General features: G+C 39.4%; 1 protein-coding gene across 11 annotated transcripts in view; it reads left to right on the top strand.

Moving 5' to 3' along the window:
* FGGY (FGGY carbohydrate kinase domain containing) overlaps positions 1-20,180 on the top strand; it is a 308,898-nt gene that overhangs the window by 277,990 nt on the left and 10,728 nt on the right. For 9 of the 11 annotated variants that reach the window (XM_062003165.1, XM_062003169.1, XM_062003170.1 and 6 more), the window contains 2 exons: positions 565-685; positions 3,977-4,071. In XM_062003165.1, coding sequence (XP_061859149.1) covers positions 565-685; positions 3,977-4,071 — 216 coding nt within the window. Of the gene's footprint in view, positions 1-376; positions 438-564; positions 686-2,640; positions 2,708-3,976; positions 4,072-20,180 lie in introns of those variants that run through there. The other 2 variants (XM_062003172.1, XM_062003173.1) reach the window with 2 other exon arrangements.

Below are 20,180 nucleotides of genomic sequence, written 5' to 3'. Positions count from 1 at the left end.
CAGTATAAACAGAAGGTTTTGGTGGGGATGTCTTTGCCATGTAGGTTTTAGTTCTAGGTCTGGAGATGTTTTCCATACTCTGCTGCACTTGGTCACAAACAGCTGCCTATCACTGCCATGAATTTTCCCTGATGCCGATTTCTGTGTCTTCTCTGGGAGTTGGACTAGATGATCTTTCGAGATCCCTTCCAACCCTTAAGATTCTGTGAATCTTATAATCCTTGTCTTCACCCTTACTGAGTCTTCCTTGTAAACCCTGTTTCCCTGTGTTATTGTGTTATGGTTTTCACTTCTTCAGCCAGCCCCAGGATGTTTACTGCAATACTTGTGCCTATGTACATCCCAATTCTTTGTGCCATTTGTTTCATTTTTCTAGGTCTTAATCACAATACCTGTTACTGGCTGGGAGCTAAGCAGAGGCTGTTCCCAGCCCTCAGGTAACTCTCAGGGGCAATTACTAGTATCATTTCTTTTAGCAAATTACACTTTAATATATGTTCCTGTGACTCCTCTCCTGTGCTCATCTGTTTGTCGGGTTTGTTTGTTTGTTTTTTCTCTTTGAAGTTAGGAACAAGACATATTTTGGAAACCATGCAGGCTGCAGGGCATCGTATCAACACACTCTTTCTGTGCGGTGGGCTGAGCAAGAACCCCCTCTTTGTGCAGATGCACGCTGACATTACTGGTAAGTTAGAGGAAGTGTGGGGAAAGGAGTGTAAACTATTTTAGGTGGCTAAATACTTAGTCTTTGGAAAAATAAATACTTTCTTTATATAGAACTGTATTTCACTGGTTGGCCAAAAAGTGTGTAATGAAATGTTACTTCCTGCAAGACTGAATTTCCTGAGATTTGAAGTCGTTTGAAAAAGACAGAGATGCAAACAAAGCTCCATACTTTGTATTGTTAGAAAACAGACTTCGGGAGAGACCTCCAGCATGATTTCCAATCAGACTTACAGGTGTTTTAATGAAGTGCAGTAGAATACATATAAAACCTCTGTATATAACATTTAAAACCAATACAGATAAATTCCATTTCAGCGATGTTTCTCGGTATCACATCATTTGAAATTATTTGAAATGTTCTATAGAACTTATTCCACTCAATCGGATTACAAGACATTAGTTAGGTGAGGATAATGCCCACTGCATTGTATGAGCATGGTTTACCTAAGATGAATTTTACTGAAACCATTGCTAACTTCATCCTATTTGAACTCTGTTGCATTCCTGACACTTCCTGCTCGTGCTGGGCATTGCATCAGTTATATAGAACAATTGTTTTTTGAAGTGCTTCCATGTCTGTATCGTTAATATGGTTTAGGAGACTATTTCTGGATCCTCTCTCCTACACAGTGGGTTTTTTGTAGAATTCCTGATGGATGGAAGGTCCTGGGTATGTGGGTCATTACAAGGGGAAGTCTCAGGCTTCCATGATATTTTTAGTCTTCCTTAAGCCTCTGTGTGTTGGATATTTTAACACACCTGTGAGTCAGTAGAATATACTCTAAAAAGTGTGGAAAAAATAACAAAATCGACTGTAAAGGACTTCAGAGAAACTTTGAATGATGTGTGTTTTGGGCATTTTTCAAACTAAGACCAGTTGAGCTGTCATGAATGAAGTTTAAGACTCAGATTTGGGACACTTGGTCTGGAGATCTGACTTACTCTAACATCAAACCACACTTCATAACCTTGATGCAGAAGGGAAGATGAAAATGTGCTCTATTCACTTAAGCTGAGATGAAAACGGAAATAGAGAAGCAGAAGCATAGTGCCCATTGACCTTAAAATTCACTGAATGCATTGTAGTTGAAGCCACGCTTTGTGTTTGTGAAAAATGATGTTGTCAAGTCCATTCCTTTGCTGATATAACTCAAACGTTTTAGGTGGATTTCAGCTACGTGTGGAGCTGGGACGCTGGGCCATAGTCTGTAAAAGAAAAGATCTGTGAAAAGGTATTCTGATTAAAATGTAATCAGAAGTTCTTTGACTGTAACTAATGGCCAAGTACAATTCAGCACAAAAAGGCCTTTTTGCAGTCTGGAGTTCTCCCCCATTTGTAAAATCAGTGACTGACAAGGGATGTCAGAGTTCATCTAACTGAAATGCTCTCGGTTGTGTTGAACTCATTAGAGCCTATCAGATAAAATAACTAACATTCCAGGATCAATCCCCCATTCTTTCCTGAAAAGAAAAAAATCTGAATATATTATTGTTAGCTGCAAATGCCCATGACTCAGCCATGCAGACAGCCAATCGATAGTTTCGCAGCCCACTTAAAAAGTATCTTGATCTTTTTGTTTGGCTGGTAAGAATTCTGTATTCACTCTGGTGATGCGGGAAATGTGCAGCAAATTTTAGAGCACGCTGAAAATTACTCACTGGCAACTCCTGGCAAACAGCCCTGGAGCTGAGGGCTTAGGTTTTACATTTTCTTTTCCAAGTTGACCCAAGTCCTGAGCTGTGGGCCCATCTGAACCTGAAGAATGCTCAGGTTACAAACCTGCAGTCCTGTTTTTAAGGTGGATATGTTTGTACAGAGAAATTTAAGGGATGCTGTGGTTAGCTAGATTGGTCTTAGTAATCATTCGGATCTCACTGTATTTTTCCCCATCACTCTGCCTGTGCTAACTGTAGGGAGAAGTGGCATAAAAACCACAGTGGCCCCTGTATCTCACTCACTGCAAGATGATTATAAGGAGCTTTACACTGGTGGAACAGTGCAAAGTTACATCCTAACTGGATTCCTGCAGTGCAAGGTGAACTTACTTTGTGTCACTAATTGTTTCTTATCTCAAATCATTATATATCACTTTTTGAAAAGTGTGTGTTTGCCTTTCCCTTTGTAGGAGTTGCTCATGGTCCACTTCAGATCTTCCTCCAAATTTCAGCTCCTTCTAATCTTACAGTTGGCTCTCAGGAGCAGCATTTTTTGGGGCATAGTGTCATCGAGCATATTCACAGAAGGAAGCCCTCCTCCCACAACTGTGTTTGCATCATCATTCACTGAATGAAATTATCTCAGTAATGGAAATTTAGACATGTGCCAAATACTGTAGGAATATTAAACTTTTTTTGGCTTAGTGAGGATAAGCAGATAAAATGCAGCTAGAAAAGGATTTATTGTTTTAGATTTTTAAGGAGACTCAAGAAAGCAGGGCATTTTTAATTTATTTATTAGTCTTTTCCCTACTGCTTTTTTTCACACAGTAGCACAGGTCATTAGAAAACTGTGTGTGAAAGGAGGGAAACAATGTTCATCGTAGTATCCGTGGGTGATGAAAAAGTAATTTTATATTCTGCTTCAGAATCATTTTGAGGTTGTTTGGTTGGTTTTCCAGTGTTTTAGTCTTTTTGGTGTTTTTTTTTTTAATCTGGTACGTTTTAATCCAGTGTTTTTTAGTATTGTGCACACTTGGGAAGACTAGAATTCTCTTCTTATTTCATACATAGCTTGTGAAAGTTTACTAGTCATATTTTCATGTCTTCCAGCAAGACTAGACTGCCTTTGTTTGCTATATATTTAAAAATAAACACAAACAATCTTTTTTTTTGTTCATTGCAAAAGAAACAAAAATGATACCACCTTGTTTTCCCCTGAGGTCAGCTTTTAATAGGCACGTGTGTTTGGAGGGTGTGGGTAACAGGTTTATACCAGGCCCTTTGAAATAAATAGCCAATGTCAAAGGTCTGGGGGGTTGTTCTTCATGTGTTTTATGTTCTGTGTTAATATTTTGCTGAAATTGTTTTATTTAAATTCTACCTTTTTCTTGGAGCCTGGAACCACAAAGCAGAGAGATTTTGTTAATGTACGGTAGACTGTAGCTCTGAATGAAGTTGATGGAGTTGTGAACGTGGTTTTTAAATCCTTTTTTGTTCCTTTTTTTTCTTGTTTTACTTTATTTATTTGTAGTGCTGCTGGTGCAGTACTGCTATATTCTTCCTAACACAGGCTTGGCTTTTTCTTGTATAGGCAAGCCTGTTGTCCTGTCCAAAGAAGTGGAGTCTGTTTTGGTGGGTGCTGCTATTCTTGGAGCTTGTGCTTCTGGGGATTTTGCATCTATACAGGTATGCAGTGCCTGATTATTTTGGGTTTGGTTTTGTTTTACTGTGTTTTACACTTTGGCGTTTTGGCACCATGTACAGACTTTATTTCAAGTGGAAAATTTTGTACCTTCTACATAGCCAGACAAGAGCACCATTACTTTCTCTACACCCCCTTTTTAACTCCATATGTTATTTAGACGTACTGAAGATCAATTTGTCTTTTGACTGTATGGACATGCAGGTAGAAGCAACTGTCTATGAAGTCAGGCTATATAATTTTACAGACAAAAAGAGGAATTTGGCAAGGCTCTGATCCTGCAAGGTCACACTTTCATCTCAGTTATGTTTGTCCTACTTTTTTTCCTTCATATTGAAGAGTATTAAACATAAGAAACAGCATAGCGCTATTTATGCAGTAATAAATGACACACCTATACCTCATCTTACCCACAGTGAATGCAGAGTTAATAATGAGGCCGACTGTAAAAGTAGCAGTAGGGCTTTTATGTTCAGTGGATCAGCCAAAGTATGACTTAGCTGCATTTATATAAACAACAGTAGTATACAGAAATCCAAAGAAGGGTTTGAATGCCCCAAATCATATCTGTTTTCCCACTTGACCGTTCCACTAGTATAAGATGTGTCCTCTCCTCATGCTATACAAGGACACTAAACAGTACACTGCGTTCAGTGGGACAGAATTCTTTATCAGGATGGTCCCTAGATGCTAACATCAGGCACAGATACTGGTAGATGAAATTTTGCACAAAAAGTTGTCTGGATATGTTTTCTGAATAGGCAATTCAGCTTCCAGGTAAATCGATGCACTGGAATCAGTAAACAGCTCAACATAAGGTGAGGAACTGGGATGTGTTTGGCATTTTCCCAAATGTGAGTATTCTGCAGTCCTGTGTAGATTAGCAGGAAGAGCAGTTTCCTCTCGTAAGGATTTTTCAATTAGAATTAATCCCATGACAACAAATATATAGTACAATATGCAATATCTTTAATGATTCTAGTGCTTTTAAGGAGAACTTGTCTTGATAAATGGAATTTCAGTAGCAAATTTTGATGACACAACTTCACATTTGATTCTTACTCTTGTGTTAATCTTCTGCCTCCAAATATAGAGATATTTCATTTAAGGTGTTTTCCACTACTGTGCAATAACTGAACATCTCAAATCTAACTGAATCAAATCTATCTTCATTACCAATAAAAAAAACTAATGCTGTGAAATTTTTGTGAGATGTTTTTATATGATTTTAGTCTATTCATTTACCTTTTGTTTTCAACTCTGCCTTATGCATAAAATTATTTGAGAAGCATACCCAATAATATCAGAACAGGTATGTGCATTTTATGCATACGTAGATGTCAGTGTGCCTAGCGTGGTCCTTCAGAAGTCTTTTTCAGTGAAACTAGATCCTTTGAACCATCCATGTTTCAGGCAATTTTAAAAGTGTTTGCTCTTTTACTGTTATGATATGTCAAGAGGTACCTGCCTCTCTGGTTATGGGAATGGTTTTTGGCTTAAGTACACTGCAGGTTCTGTGGGTCTTCCTGCAATTAATATCTGCCTCCAACTGTAGGGAGCTGGGCTGTGCTCCTTTCCCATTCCTTCCTGAATCAATAAAGTTAATAGCTGTTCATAAAGGAAAAGAATAAATACAAATCACAGTCCAGTTCCCCAGCACTGCATGAGGAATCCCAAATACAGCCTCTGCCTTTTTCAGTGCTTCAGCAGCTATTCATGTAAGGTCTGGTTCCAAGGGCTTTGCTAGTCAGCAGGAGAGTTTCCTTTTGTTTCACAGACTTACAGGTCAAGTCCATGGCTTTTTCTCACTTCACTTATATTTAGAAGATGCCACCCAGGGTGATATTAGTTGTACCTTGCAGCAAATATGTTAGATCTACATGAGTTCAGGAAGCAAGAAGCTGAATCTTTTGGGAAGGGCAGAGATGTAAATGCATATCTAGCATGACAGTTCACCAGCTTTCTCTTACTTTTATTTTTCTAACACATCTTGTAAAACCTTTCTTAAAGATGCTGCTGCAATTCAGCATCATTGTAGTCTTTGCAAATAACAGAGGTTATTACCTGTCCTCTAATAGATGGTTTGTGTTTCATTATTGTGCTTTCCAAAGCTCTTTTGTTTGCTCAGTCTAATAGTGAAGGAGAAAATTGTGAGTACCAATAACCTCTTTCCTTATGTCTGTGGTTGTTTGAAGGGGAATTTTTACTGTGTTTGTCTCAGTGGCTGGTCACATTTCTCAGAATGTCAAATCAAAACACTTAAAAGCTATCTGGTTTTGGTGGGTTGGCTGTTCTCCACTTTCTAAAAATCAAGCATCTTTAGGACAGGTTGGAAAGAGCACTCAAAGCCAGGATCCCTCAAAATCACTGCTGATAATCTTAGTTTGGCTTTAAGTACTGCCAGGCTTCTGCCAGGGAATCTTGCATGGAAGTATGTGTGTGTATGCTGCGCAGTATGTGCACAGTGAGTGAAGCTTCAGGGAGCTGTTGAGCCCACAGAGCCAGGCTGTTCTTGTGTCTGTGTGCAAAATCTGCAGCTTTGGGGACACAACGTACATTTTGTGTTAGAGCTGACCTGTTTGTACATTCTGTCAGCTTACTTACCTACCATACAGCTTTATGTTGAACCCAGTTGGGAATGTATGTGACACAACAGGGTTCTCACCCTTCTTGGGCAGTTGGTCATAGTGGCTGGAACAGTAAAGAGCTTTTCCTCCATTCTTTGGTACCTCTAAATAAGTTTCTTCTCACAAAGACACAAGCACCAAAGTGCCTCCTATCTCTTTTCCCTTTCTAAACCACAGAAGTTACTATTTGCAGGATGCAGCATTTTATTCTAATTCTTAATTTTCATATCTTTTTATTGGTACTGTAAGTGGTTTGTGGAGTAAAAGTTGTCACGCTTTCTATTGATTGCATCTGCATTAGTACCAAAATTCTCAGCCTGATGAACCTTTATAAGTGTTGGAAATAAAGGTTAATGCAAAATAGATATCCATAGAAGTTACTTTGCCAGATTCTAGTGTGGTTTTAAAAGCTTGAAGCTGCAATTTCATCTTTAGGTAATTCTATCAAGGAAGGATTTATAACCTCCATCTCTCATGCCTGGCCACCATATGTTGTTGCTTCAAAGAATGTTGACTTCCCCATTTTGCTCTTCATTTACCCTCCCTACATTTTTCTACTTTGTGGTAAAACTGAATTAAAGCAATTGGTCTATCCATAAAGAAAAAGAACATGCGGTATACTAAGTTCTTCCCCATCTCATCTTTTCTTTATTTATTATCTAGAATCTCCAGAAAGGGGAGAAAATCTTCTGAAATTCTCCTTGCAATTTGGATTATCTTTTAATTTGTCCCTACAAATGCTACACACTTCTTTTAGCGTTTTTGTTGTGTCTCGATTGTTTTGCCTGTGAGCTGTAACCTAGCTTGACTGGGTCACAAAAGACAGTGCTGTGTAAAATAGTGAGACATCAGGATTGTTTTAAATAAATGCTCTGGTTTTGGTGTTTGGATTTTTGAAATATGTGCTGCATTGAATGGAATAACCTTAACGTTGCTGGCTTAGATGGGTCAATTTATTGGTTCTAGCCATTCCTTTCATGCTGAGCAGCAGGATCCAGGTTTTCTATGTGATTGTTTCTGTAGCAAAAATATAGTTTCCGGTTTAGCAAGCCAGTAATTCCTTCTCAGTAAAAATGTTCAATAAATAAATGTCAAAGTTTCCAGTATATCCTCGTTACTCCGCCTCAGTTGCATGTAATTGAAAAAGGGAAGAAGGTGCTGTTTGATTTGGCAGTCATCCAGCTCTTTTTTTTCTTGGATAACCTACTCTTTGGGACAAAGCTGTACACTAGGGATCAGGATTATTGCCTTATAAAATCCTGCATCCCACTGACTGTTTCTTAATTGCATATTAAAGCAATTAATAAAATTGCCTGTATGAAATCAAATTACTAGATATATTTTGGATTTGCTATCTTAACATGGGTTGTTTCTTACTGTCCAATATGGAAGAAAAGAAAGTTAGTATGATTGACTAGAATCCCTTTAACTGGTAACTTTCTATAACCATTTTTGGTGTAAAACATGGAGCTAGAAATCAGAGTCTACATAACTGCAAGATTTTTAAGGGATAAAATTGACTTTTAAGGGAGCTGTAGTCTTTTCTTTATTAGTTTTGGTTGTCACAAAAGTTGGTGGTATATCCTGCAACAAGATGGGCAAAAGCTTTTTCTTTGTTTTTAGTACTTGGATTAGAGGAGTATAAAAATTAGCCAGATTCTATAGAAAGAGGGGTTAGGTAATTACCTAATGTGGATTAGCTGAATTATTTAGCAGTAGTGAAATACCTCTTAGGTACAATTTGCATCCTGGAAGCTATTTGCAGCCCTAGAAACTATGAAGATCAAGGTCACCTGGCTTGTCTTGAAGATAACAGGCCTAGAGCACATGACTGTTGCAGACAGGGGTTTGTAGTTATGATGGTTTAAGTAAAATAGTTCACTTGCCACTCTGTACTAAAGGAACTCAAGAGTTTTCTTTGTGTGCTGCTATATTATGCATAATTTAATGGATGTCTCAATTGTCTAAGGAAATTGCTGAGACATGTAGAATATAGGATAAAATCAAATAACAAATCCCACAGATAGCACAAGTTTTATGAAGATCAGTCAGGAAGAACACACAGTATTCAGTGTATTCGCCTCCTAACGAAAATGTCATAGAATATGATGAATGGAAGGAAGTTCTTTAGTGCAACGGTTAGTCCACAACCTCAATAATGGACCAACTGGCCATTGTAAATAGACAACATTTCATAGGAACACCCATAAATAGTACTGGGACATAGTCAACAGTTCTGCTGACAGAACTGGAAGGGATTAGGCTATTTCCATTTCTGGATCAGACAGTCTATGGCATAATTTTGTTCCCCTTATGTCAATGGATGTGCTTCAGTTGATCTGATCCTCTATTCCTCTTCCAAAGCATTACCTGCTAGGTCATGGATTGAAATTAATACAAGTGCCTTGTTGATTTCCATATTTTCAAAAGCAAGAACTGAGTGAAAGATCAGGGAGGGGTTAGTTTTTCCTTAGAAATGGTAATAACCTGGGAAATCAAAAGAGGAAACAAAATTACTTCTCCCTGTTGAGTTAGGGAATGTTGCCTTCCCTCATCTCATTAAAAATTTAAAGCACTCTTATTCTTGAGCAGGGTGAATTAGTAATTAAGTGCTATAATCAACTTGTGTAAACATAATATTGAAGGAAAGCAGCAAATTAATCATTTTGTTGGCTTGCCTTACACAATTAATGCACCTTTTAGTAAAGACCTTCCTGCCGTGTTGGGATGGGCTTTTTTCCTCCTGTTCTCTTAAACAGAGGATTTTGGAAAGGCAAAGGAAGAAAATGGTTGTTCTTAGGTACCGTTCTGTACACAAGGAATGTGTTAAGGTGTCATGATCTTGCAGATGCTGTGATCTTGCAGGATCTTCCTCCTCTTCAGAAACCACAGAAGCTCAATTGACAGGACACATACTCCATAAAACAAAGGACATCAAGTTTCAGTGCATAGATTATGTACCTACTGTTAGAGACAGTATTCTAGTGGTGCAAAGAGTTAAAGTTGTTCTCTCACCTCTGACTGGTAGCAAAGTTATTAAGGGTTGCCATGGACAGTTCGTGATGCGGTCTCTACTGCTGGCTGAGAACCAAACTCTTCCACGTGAGCAACTATGGTGTTAGATGGCTGAGGAGTGTATTTCCAGATAACCGGGCTTGGACTCAAAGCAGAGACTAGGCAGTAGAAGAACTCAATTCTTTCACCTCTTTCCTCGGTGTTCTGACACAGCAATACATCTTTGCCTAACTGAAAGGGGTTTTTTTCTCTTGTGTAATAAAGTTAGATTCAATATGGCATGCATGAAACCACCAAGATATTGGCAATGCCTCTGGCTTTTGTATAGAGTCAGCTGCCTTCTTACCAGAAATCTTTAGAGAAATATAGATGAGAGAGAAAAATTAAAAGGCGGTGATTTGATGGCCACTGTCCAGTTCCTTGTGGCCTAGTGTTTATGGTACAAAGAGTGCCTTTTTAGTTAGCATGTTTTGGCCTTACTGTCAGAAGCCTTTGCAGTATGGGTAAGAAGCAGATGAATCACAGCTTCTCTTTTGCCCTGAGGATGATCCTTCTGTATTAAAGCTGAGAACTGTAAATGCTTGTCTGTCTCTGCCAAGCACAGAATGAGCTTTCAGTCAGTTTGAGTGTGATTCCACAACCCCTCCCCACTCCACTTTTTAAGCCACAATAAATATACATCAGCATTTCTACTTTCTTTCAGCTGACTTCAGAGGACGGTATTTCCCATATGGTTGGAAATCCTTTCTTGGTGGGAGTTTGGTCACACATACAAGCACCATCACTTAGAGGGTCAAACAGCTGAGATGTGGCTTTAGCTGACAGCACGATGCTTTCACAAAAGTGCTAAGAAAAGTACCCTCTGTCTTGTTGCTGTTTACTGACATGTGATACTGGTTGACATCTGTTGCCCTTCTCATTTGAGGACTGTTTGCTCTACTAACTTTAACATTTCCACATTGCTATGCTGTTGAAATGCAGATACACAACTCTCCTTGGAGTCCCCAAGGTCCTTTTATGAGAAGCAGAGCTGCCATCATTTGATATCATCCTGCTGACTGCCTTTTATATTGGAGTAGAGAGAAATCACCCTGTTGCAGTTAAACGTTCTCAGTGGAGTGCAATGTCTAATGCTATATGTTGTCATACATTTGATGTATTATCAGATGAGTACATGCTGTACAGTAGTGTTTGGTTCATTGTCACATTAGATGATTTGTAGTTGGTTTATATCACTTGAAATTATTACAGGTAAAAACTTGTCTAAGGAAATGTCAAAGTTTGCTGTAGCAGGTCATATAGCTACTGCAATGACAGATGGTCTTAGTCCATAGTCATAATGCAAAGTTCTCAGTTAATGTAAATCAGCATTGCTCCAGGATTTCAGAGGAGTGACACCAGTTTACTCCAGTGCCCTGATCCAATCAAGCACTTAGGTACATCATCTAACTTTCAAGTAGGCAAGAAGCTCAGTTGAAGACAAGCAGGACTGCCCACGTGCTGAAGTACTTTACTGGATCAGAGCCCGAACAGGAATCTGACACACAATTCACTGGTAGATGACACATCTTGAAATGATAAAGGCTATTAGAGCTCTTGCAATTGGTTCATATTACTACCCTTTCAGAAACAAGTTGTGGATGCTATGGGTAATAGGATACAAAGACAGTGTCTTTTGTGAAGTGCTGTCCTTTTGTGGAAACTTAGCATGCCCCATTTTAAATGTCATCCAGTACACAAATGTTCAGATTTGGAATTTCTCCGTAACTCTTCAATGACAAGTAAAGGCAGCTGCAGTAAGTCAGTTTAATATATTGGCTATAACAGAACTACCCATTTACATTAGCCAAGTGTTTGGCACAGAAGTACTAACATTGGAGGCAACAATCTCAGAAATCCAGTCCTTAAAGGTGTAGCCATATTATTTTTCTAAAAGTAGGTGGTTTAAATACGTACCACACTAATGAAGTGAAACGAGCATGGCCTTTTATTTGGGCATGGGTGGAAGGAGATTGGGCTCTGTGTGTTGGGATATCAATGTGACTTACCTGTTCATTCATTCTATCTAAGAGTGGTGATAAACATTTTACTACTTTTCACATTCATGAGGATGGACTGAAAAGGTAATAAAGACTGCTCAGATGCTCAAATGACTAAAGAAATCTCTGTAATCCTGTGTCTTTATGCAGAAGGTGTAGCCAGCTTTGCACATTGGTGTGGCTCCCTTGACTTCACCTGAGTGCTGTATCTTGCATGGACATATGCTGTTACAGTGTTAGAAGCAGCCATGTGTATGTAAAGATGATCTTTGTAGGCTCAACACGTGTATTGTCATGTCCTTTTGCTTTTTATAAACTCACATGAGCTGATATTGGCAAAGAGTAAGATTTAGTGTTTTGTTAATCTGCAGAATTTGAGACTTACTAAACTAGTGATATTCTTCTCAGCTGTCAGCAAGCCCAAGACCTGGCAAGCAGGAGAAAATATGCTGCCTAGAATAGTTCAGGTTCTGCTGCTGCATGTCTTTGTAACAGACCATGGAATGACCATGGTGAAGTTTGTCTACAGAGATGTACAATTACTTGATTTTTATTTATCAAGCCGAATAAGATTAAGATCAGCTTGTAGAAGTAATGACATCGATTTTACAGGTTTTTTAGCTTGCTGGCCCTGTCTTTTCTTGAGGAAAACAATAAAGATGAAGAAACCATAAATATGTCCATACAGTAGATAGACACTTTACTGTCATCCACCTCCTTTCTATTTTAAGGGCAGATTTTACCCACGTGCTGAGAGACATAGCTGAAGTCATTTGAACCTTGGACTCCCCTGTCTGTCCCGGCTATTTAAGCAGGAAAAAGTGTGATAGCAATATTTTATAGGAAGAATGAGTACAAAGGAGGACACCATAGATTCTTTGTAACTGTCAGTAGCCAATAAGGTCCTTTTCAGAGCGTGTCTTGTTTAAATGATGTTCAGGATGTCAAACAAGTTAAAGTCTCTCTGCCCTCACCTCTTCAGTAGCTGAGCAGAACAACCTTCAAGTTATGCACTAGAGAATTGGAAATTCAATCCGACTACATTGTGAGATTAATTTTCCATCTGGGATTTGCACTCTTGCTATGTCAGTGCAGGGGATCAGACTGTTCTGTGGCAGAGCACAAGCATGTGGAGTCACAGCAATGGCTGTCTGAAATGCTTGAGGCTTTTTCACAATACATTTTTTGAAGGACATTATGATCGCTTAGTTGCAGGACTTGGTGCTGGTAGTTTATGCCACTTGACCATACTTATGATGCCACCCTATGTTTATATAACTTCCATGTACCATGTTGAGTTTGTTTCTCAAAATTTCCCTTGTTTCTGTAGTTTCACAAGACTGCTTGCTATCTAGGCATTTCTAATATGTTTCTTTTCATTGTGAGTAACAGTACAGACGTTTTCCTGTATTCCCTTTCATATACTCATGGATCTGAAATGGTAGAGGAGAGATCTCATAACCTTTATTAGTTTTATTAGCAATAGAAAGCAGTTGCTTTCTCAGTATACTGGCTTTCCTAGTCCTGAGAACTGGAATCCAGTTCCCATTCTTCTTTCTTTGTTCAGCTAAGTCACAGGTTCTTCTTTCCTTGGTTCCTTAGATACAAATGTATAACCATTCCCAACCCTTGTTTACTTTCTTGGTTGGAAGCAACTTTTCAGACCATTATGCATAAACATTTCTCAGGCACAGTTTGATACTGGAAATAGGTGAGTGACATAGGGAGAGAATCCATCTGAAATTGATTCATGTCTGTGTTTTGTTTTTATTGGGACAAGTGTTCACATAATGATTAGCAAGACCGTAATTTTCACTCTTGAGGGAAATCTCGCCAGAAAGGCTGCCCACCAAATGGGCATGGAAAAGCAGAAGTTGCAATTTTTTCCACAAAGCTACTCCTCCAGATGAGGACTGAAAACCACTAGAACACCACAGAGAAAGAGAACCTTTATGTCCATATCTCACTGTGCCTTATAAGTGTGTGTAAACAGCAAAAGTGAGTTGGATTGTCATCTTTTATGAGTGCAGCTTTCAGCTAACAATGATTTACAGGGGATGTGCTCAATGTGCAGCATTCCTAGGAGTGGTATTCCTCTCAGCATTACTAACCTTCAGGACATAAATACACTCTGACCCAAAACAGGGCCTGTCTATGTGAGCATCTGTTATAAATTGCTGTCTTCTGCATGGCTTCCATAGACCTTTACCAGGGTAGGAATTTTACAGAGGAGTGTGGGTGTGGGAGCACAATGTTTTGTCAAGGAGCAGAGTGAAGTGATGAAGCGATGCACTAGGCATTAAGTGATTAGATCTAACCATGCCACTTCTTTTGGAGCTTTGGAAGCACAGAGGACCCTCCACAAGAAACACTCTGTAAAATAAACCAACTTCTAATCAAAACTTTTTTCTTTGAAGTGTCTCTGCAAGACAAGAATATGTGGGGAGGGCTGTACTCTTTCCCAGCCCAACCTTCTCCCTCCCAAATCATGGGCTGGAGGGTGATAATGGGTCACATTTGGAAAATCTCTTCACTGGCCAGCCCTGTATCTCAGATCTGACTTAAACACCTTGGATATATTCAGCAAAGTATTCCTGAGTCTGGTAGCTTGTGTCAGACTCCTTTTGCTTTCCAAATGCCTGGTGACACTTAGTTTATGCCTAATTTTCCCACACTAGCATCTTGCTATCTGTTGTGGTGAAACCACTAATTTTTGTTAACTTTGAGTAGTTTAGGTGTTAAATCCTGTATCTTTAGAGTAGACTGAGAGAAGCAGTGCTCGAGTGTCTCACAGCAGATAAATTGGATATGTGTTACCGTCTAGGTTGGGAGCTGGTACTTAGGTGAGAGAGATGAGTAATAGCCCTAAAGATGCTAAGCTGTTTGAAGCCCTTCTGATAAATGGGGTCTTTTTGTCATGAGCTATCCTCACTTTCTCTGACTTGTTGGTATAAAAGCTTTGTTTATACAAGCACATTACTCATTATTTACTGGTCATGGTTGTAAGGTTGTTTAATTTTGCAATAGTCCCATCTAAGGGATGATTCTTGCATTGCATGAAAGGGAGACTGAGCAAGCTTAGCTTTCCATTTGCTCTGTGTAACTTTGCTCCTGTGGAAACATCAGATAGCCAGCACATTTGCCTTAAGACACAAAATGCTAAATCTGTGATTTTCTGGATGTGGAAGTTCCAGAGGAGAACCAGGCACAGAAAAAATAAAAGAAACATGAGAAAGAAGATAGGTAATGGCAGAGAATGGGGCTTTTCTTTTTTGGCACTAATTTCCCAGTATCCCCACCATCTCTCTCTCCCTAATCCCACTCTGATGTTGGTTATTCTTTCCTCTTATAGTTTTGTCTTCTTGTTTATGCCTTTTTTTTTCAAATCTTTGTTTTACTTTTTCTCATCTGTTGATTCTTCTCTTCCTCTTCTTCTCTTTCTTTCTCCATACTCTTTCCATATCTCAGTCCCTTATATGTGTCCTCACATTATAAAGAGCAAAGAGGAGGAGATGGCTTGTGGCTTAATCAGTGCTGGTTCCTTGGGTCCACTCTCAAGGTTTGTAGGACTGATACATTGTGGTGTATCCTCTGTTTTGTGGGTACAGTGTATCTACATAGCCCTGATTGGGCTGTGCCAGTGTTCTTGGACTGGAAGAGGGAAAGTTCACAATGGCATTGATCATAGTGCTAAAATAAACTGCCCTCCCCTAGCCAAAGGAATAGAAGTTTGTGAATGCCAGCATTTCATACACAAAATGCAGAACACTGACTAAGGAAGCCAGCTGCCTAGATTAGCTGTTCAAGGTCTGAAAATGGCAAGTCTTCAAAAGCAAAGAGCCAGAAGAAGTAATTTATATTAAAACAAACTCTGTCATGAGTCATTTGACTTCTTTTCTCTTACACACATAGTTTATGTCTCAGGCCTTCTAAGGGCCGAGTAACATCTGATACTCTTTAGGCTGAGCTGAGTCTAATAGGAGTCGGGTCCTGCTTCCAGTTACAGTGTACCACTTAGAACTCTATTTAATTTGAGTCTTGTGTTTACAGGCTGTAACTATTACTTATTTGTCATTTTTATGGTAATAGAAAAGATTGTTTGTCTGTGATTCAGTCCCAGCCATGCTGTTGAAAAGGTCTGTGTCCTCAGCCTGTGTCCTTTTTGCCTCATTCATTTTTTTCTGATGCAGCTTCAGTCATGCAAGTCAGCAGGGTGAGTGGGGCTCCTTCAGTCCCTTGCCATCCTTCCTGACCACTACCTCAGGCTAACGACACCAGCAGAGCACTGCTCTACATCTCACACACAGTCTGCACGTGAACTGCAGGTCATTTTTCTCCCCTTCTACTTTAAAAGAGCCAAAACCAAAGTGTACACTGTCTGAAAAATAAAGCTTTGCGATTTTTTTTTTGCCATTTTTCTCTTTTTGATCATCTTCCTTTCCTTTGTCTCCTCCCTTCTGCTTTCAAGTTTTTGTTTAAATATTTTAACCAGGTGCTTCAGGTACAGAAATAGTTAATGGCAGCTAGGAAACGTGAAAGGTGTATGAATTCTTCAAGTCTTGTTAACTGCTTGTGCCAAGACTTACAGAGACCTGAAAGGGGAAAATGAAAAGGTCAGAAAAGTTTTATCCCACTCCAAAGTTTACAGGAAAGTATTCAAACACCCCAACCAGCTTCCCTGGGCAAGGATAAACCCTCTGGGGCCACTGCTCGAAGTGTCTGCACCTTAATTAAGCAGCATGGCTCTTGTTCCCCCTAGTGGCTAATTACAGAGGATCCGTTTCACACGAGCATTTCTTTTAGCTGCCTTTTAACATCCCTGTCTAAATTTGGGTGGGTTTGTTTTTTTTTTTTTTGCCACGTTTTATAACTTTCTAAATTTGTCACGTCTTGATTGTGACTTCAGAAAGCAGGAAAACATATTATGGACAGATACAACCTCATATCTGCAACCCAGCAACAGGCTTTAGGGTTGGAGAGGGTTTTGCACAGATCCCACCCACGTTTTTCTGCAGCATTAACAGTAAAGGTTAAGGAAGAAGGGCCTCTCTTTGTTTATCATCATCCTTGTTCGTATTGTAACTCCTGAAATATGAACAGATACAAATGTCCAGAAATGCTAGACACCTGAAATCAGCAAGCTTGTTTAATGACCTCAAGATAAGAATTGCCTGACCTTACAGATCAAACAAATGCCATGTGAAATGCAATGTATTATTTCTTAGTAACACAGGGGAAAAAAAGCTGTGTTTGCCAATGCAGTTCTTACTAGCCTGGAAATGGGAGATGTTGCAGATCTTGGGTGGTGCTCTATCATCAGCAGCACTAGTTCAAATCTACCATAAACTACTGTAGTATCAAGTTCAATGTAAATAAGAGCAGTAAAATCTTGCAATGAGAAAACAAGGTATATTACCTAACTTGAGTCAGAGTACATGGGTTTTTATTCTCGTCCTTGCCACTGAATCTGTGACTTGGGCAAGTTGTTTAACCTTGTTCTTCATCCACTTTATGAAGCAGATCTAGTTAAGTACCTCAGAGGCTGATTTTATAGTTGTTTTATAGGTGATAGCATGAAAAGTGCGAAGAAAACTGATGATGATGCCAATGGCATTGCTCTGGTGGATTAAAAGAAATACAAATGGAAAGACTGGTAGACTGACAATTCAGTTGCACGTAATTGAAACATCATTTGGCTTCTGAACAGGAAGACAAAAATCTTTAGAACTGCAACCAGTTTATTATGTGTGGTAGTTTTCATTGGTGTGTGTATAATAGGAAAGATGGCCTATGCAGTGTGACGTGAACACAGCTCTGAAGCTTGTCTCAGTTTTTAGTGTTTACAGCATTCACGACTTTTAAAGGTTCTGTTATACATTTGCAACAAAATGCACTTCATATGCAGAATTCTTGTTTTTAGAAAATACTTGGGCAGGATTGGGAGACCACATCCTTGAAAGCACAAATGCACTCCCAGTTTGTATTGGCAGTTCCTTAGGAACAGCAAAGGCTAATTCAAGACCAGCATTTTCACAGGCTTATAGCTTTAGACATCTAACACTGGATCTAAGACGTAACTGAGAGACTGGGTGGATTGTTTTGCACCCAGTACGGAGACTTCTGAGCTGCAGTTGAAGACATTTGAGGGAGACTTCTGAAAATCAGATGCTATCTTTTTTTTGACTGCAGTGTGGGATCAGGACTAACAGAAACAACAGATGCATCTTGCATTGCTGAGCATTTTTTGATTTGCATCTGAAACTGGTTTGTGACAGGTCAGTCACCCAACGAATGTAATGTAAAACATTCAACAGGGTGAGACCTCCTTGTTATAACTGTATCCTTTTTCTTCTATGTCTGGGTTGTATTTTTTTTTAATTAAGTTACTGAGTGGCAGAATGGCCTGCATTCCTTCTATTCCAGTAAAAATGAAGTGACTGACAGCTTTTCAGTTGCACGTGGTCCTACTGTTTGTTGGAGAACAAGGGGGCAGAATGAGATCCTCGCAAATTTTTGACATATCTAGAGAAAAAGATTGTTGAGCATGAGAAAACCACTTTTTACGAAGTGGCTTGTCAAGATGTTACTGATCCAATCTGGTTTTATAGAGATCTTCACAAATTATTCTAATAGTAATAACCAAGCCAGAGCAGAACAATGGGTAAATGCATTTAGACAAGTTGTACAGTAAAATGAAGACTTTCATCAGATAAAAGTAATTTAATTTCTCCCTCCACTCTGGACTTGTCACAACCATAGAAATACCTTTAACAAAAAGTAGTTGGGGAGGGGTGGGGGTTATTTTCTGTATGAAGCAGTTTCCAAAGCACAAAATTACTGCTAATGGAAAAGTGAAACAAATCTGGGATTTTGAGCTAGTGGAGTGTTCGTGCAAGTAATTAGCCTGTACAAAAGGAGCATTCATCTTGAAATGACTGATAAAGGCTAAGGACAGGGTTGAGAACTGTAAATATGTTAGCACTTTAAGCGAGAGCATGGCTTCAGCACTTGTTAGACTCATCAGCTGCTGTAAACAATATGGATCTTTGAAATGATTTCTGCAGAGATCTCAGCACATTAGATAATGATATAGTTGTTCATTTTTACTTCTTCTGCCTAGTTTTTTTTCTTTTAGAAAGTACTTTCTGCAAAGAGTAGGCCTGTGGTGCTGCCAGCACATACACTTATCTTTCTCCATGAGCAGACCCAGCGAGGGCTGCAGAGTCACTGTGGGGAGTAAAGTACAAGCCTGCAGAGCTGGGCTCTGCCTTTCCCCATTTATGCACGAGTCAGGAACAGTATGTGCAGCTGCAGTACAACTTTCCTCTCATGACTGTGCCCCAACCCAAGGCTAGGAAAGGCTCTTTGAGGTCATCCAGACTCAGTTCACAGTTAGGACACTTCTTCAAGTATGATTTTAAAAGGCAAACTGTTCAGGTGGTGGTAGCAGTTTCTCTCGTGTATCCTTGTGAAGGGTTAACGGAGACTGCACTGTGACAATGGAGGGTTTCATGAAAACTGCAGGCAATAGAAATTCGTTTGAAACCAATAAATCTACTTTGCAAAGGACACTATAAAAAGCTTGCATACCAGGATAAGTCGCAAACACTCACCTCACATTGCTTCTGACTGGTGACCTACAAGTGAAAAGCTCCAGGTGCCGTTTGTGTCTGCTATTCATCTCTCCTCTCAGCTTGTTCTCTTTAAATAAAAGGACAGATCCTCAGCAGCAGGAATTGACTCAATTCTTAGGATCAGCTGAATTGTGAAGCACAATGTTTTTTCTTCTGTTTTGTCCCACATTGGCTAGAATCACCTCTTAAGTGTTTGATTGTAATCTAGTGATCTTATTGATTCCCAAGGAATATATGAGAAACTGAGATGCAGAAGGTTTGTGTAATTTGTCTAAGATTAAAATTCCAGAGCTGATGTATCCCACTGCCCAACTGACAGCCACAGAAATTGTACCAGGAAGAGCTTTCCCCCTTAAGTGCTTCAGGAGCAGTGGGTTAGAAATTTCTCCTTCAAATGAGTGAAAGGGCAAGGTTTGCTTGGAAATAGGAGCCACAAGGTGCAGCTCAGTGAGGACTTCTTCAAAACAGGATATAGGATGGGACAACAGGGGGAAAGTAGGAATATTGGCTGTCTGGGTGCTGTGAGAACATCCCTCTGGAAGGATTTGGTGCTGTTTGCCTTTCCTGAAGATAAAAAAAGACAGCTCATAAACAAATTCACCAACCCTCTCACCTTGCCAAAATTTGGAGGTGGGAAGGTGGAGACTGTCTAGTGTGCTCTTCTCTGCAAGATCACAGTTTCAAAGATAACCTCTGGGGCAGGATGGTGCTATATTAGGTCTCAGGCTGCGAGCCAGCCAAACTCTGCTACCGCTTCATGACTCATTCCCATACTAAC

Source organism: Colius striatus, chromosome 10 (assembly GCF_028858725.1).
Source record: "Colius striatus isolate bColStr4 chromosome 10, bColStr4.1.hap1, whole genome shotgun sequence".
Classification (NCBI taxonomy): Eukaryota; Metazoa; Chordata; class Aves; order Coliiformes; family Coliidae; genus Colius; species Colius striatus.
The sequence above is the reverse complement of the archived record's forward strand: the minus strand, read 5'-3'. Positions and strand labels throughout refer to the sequence as shown.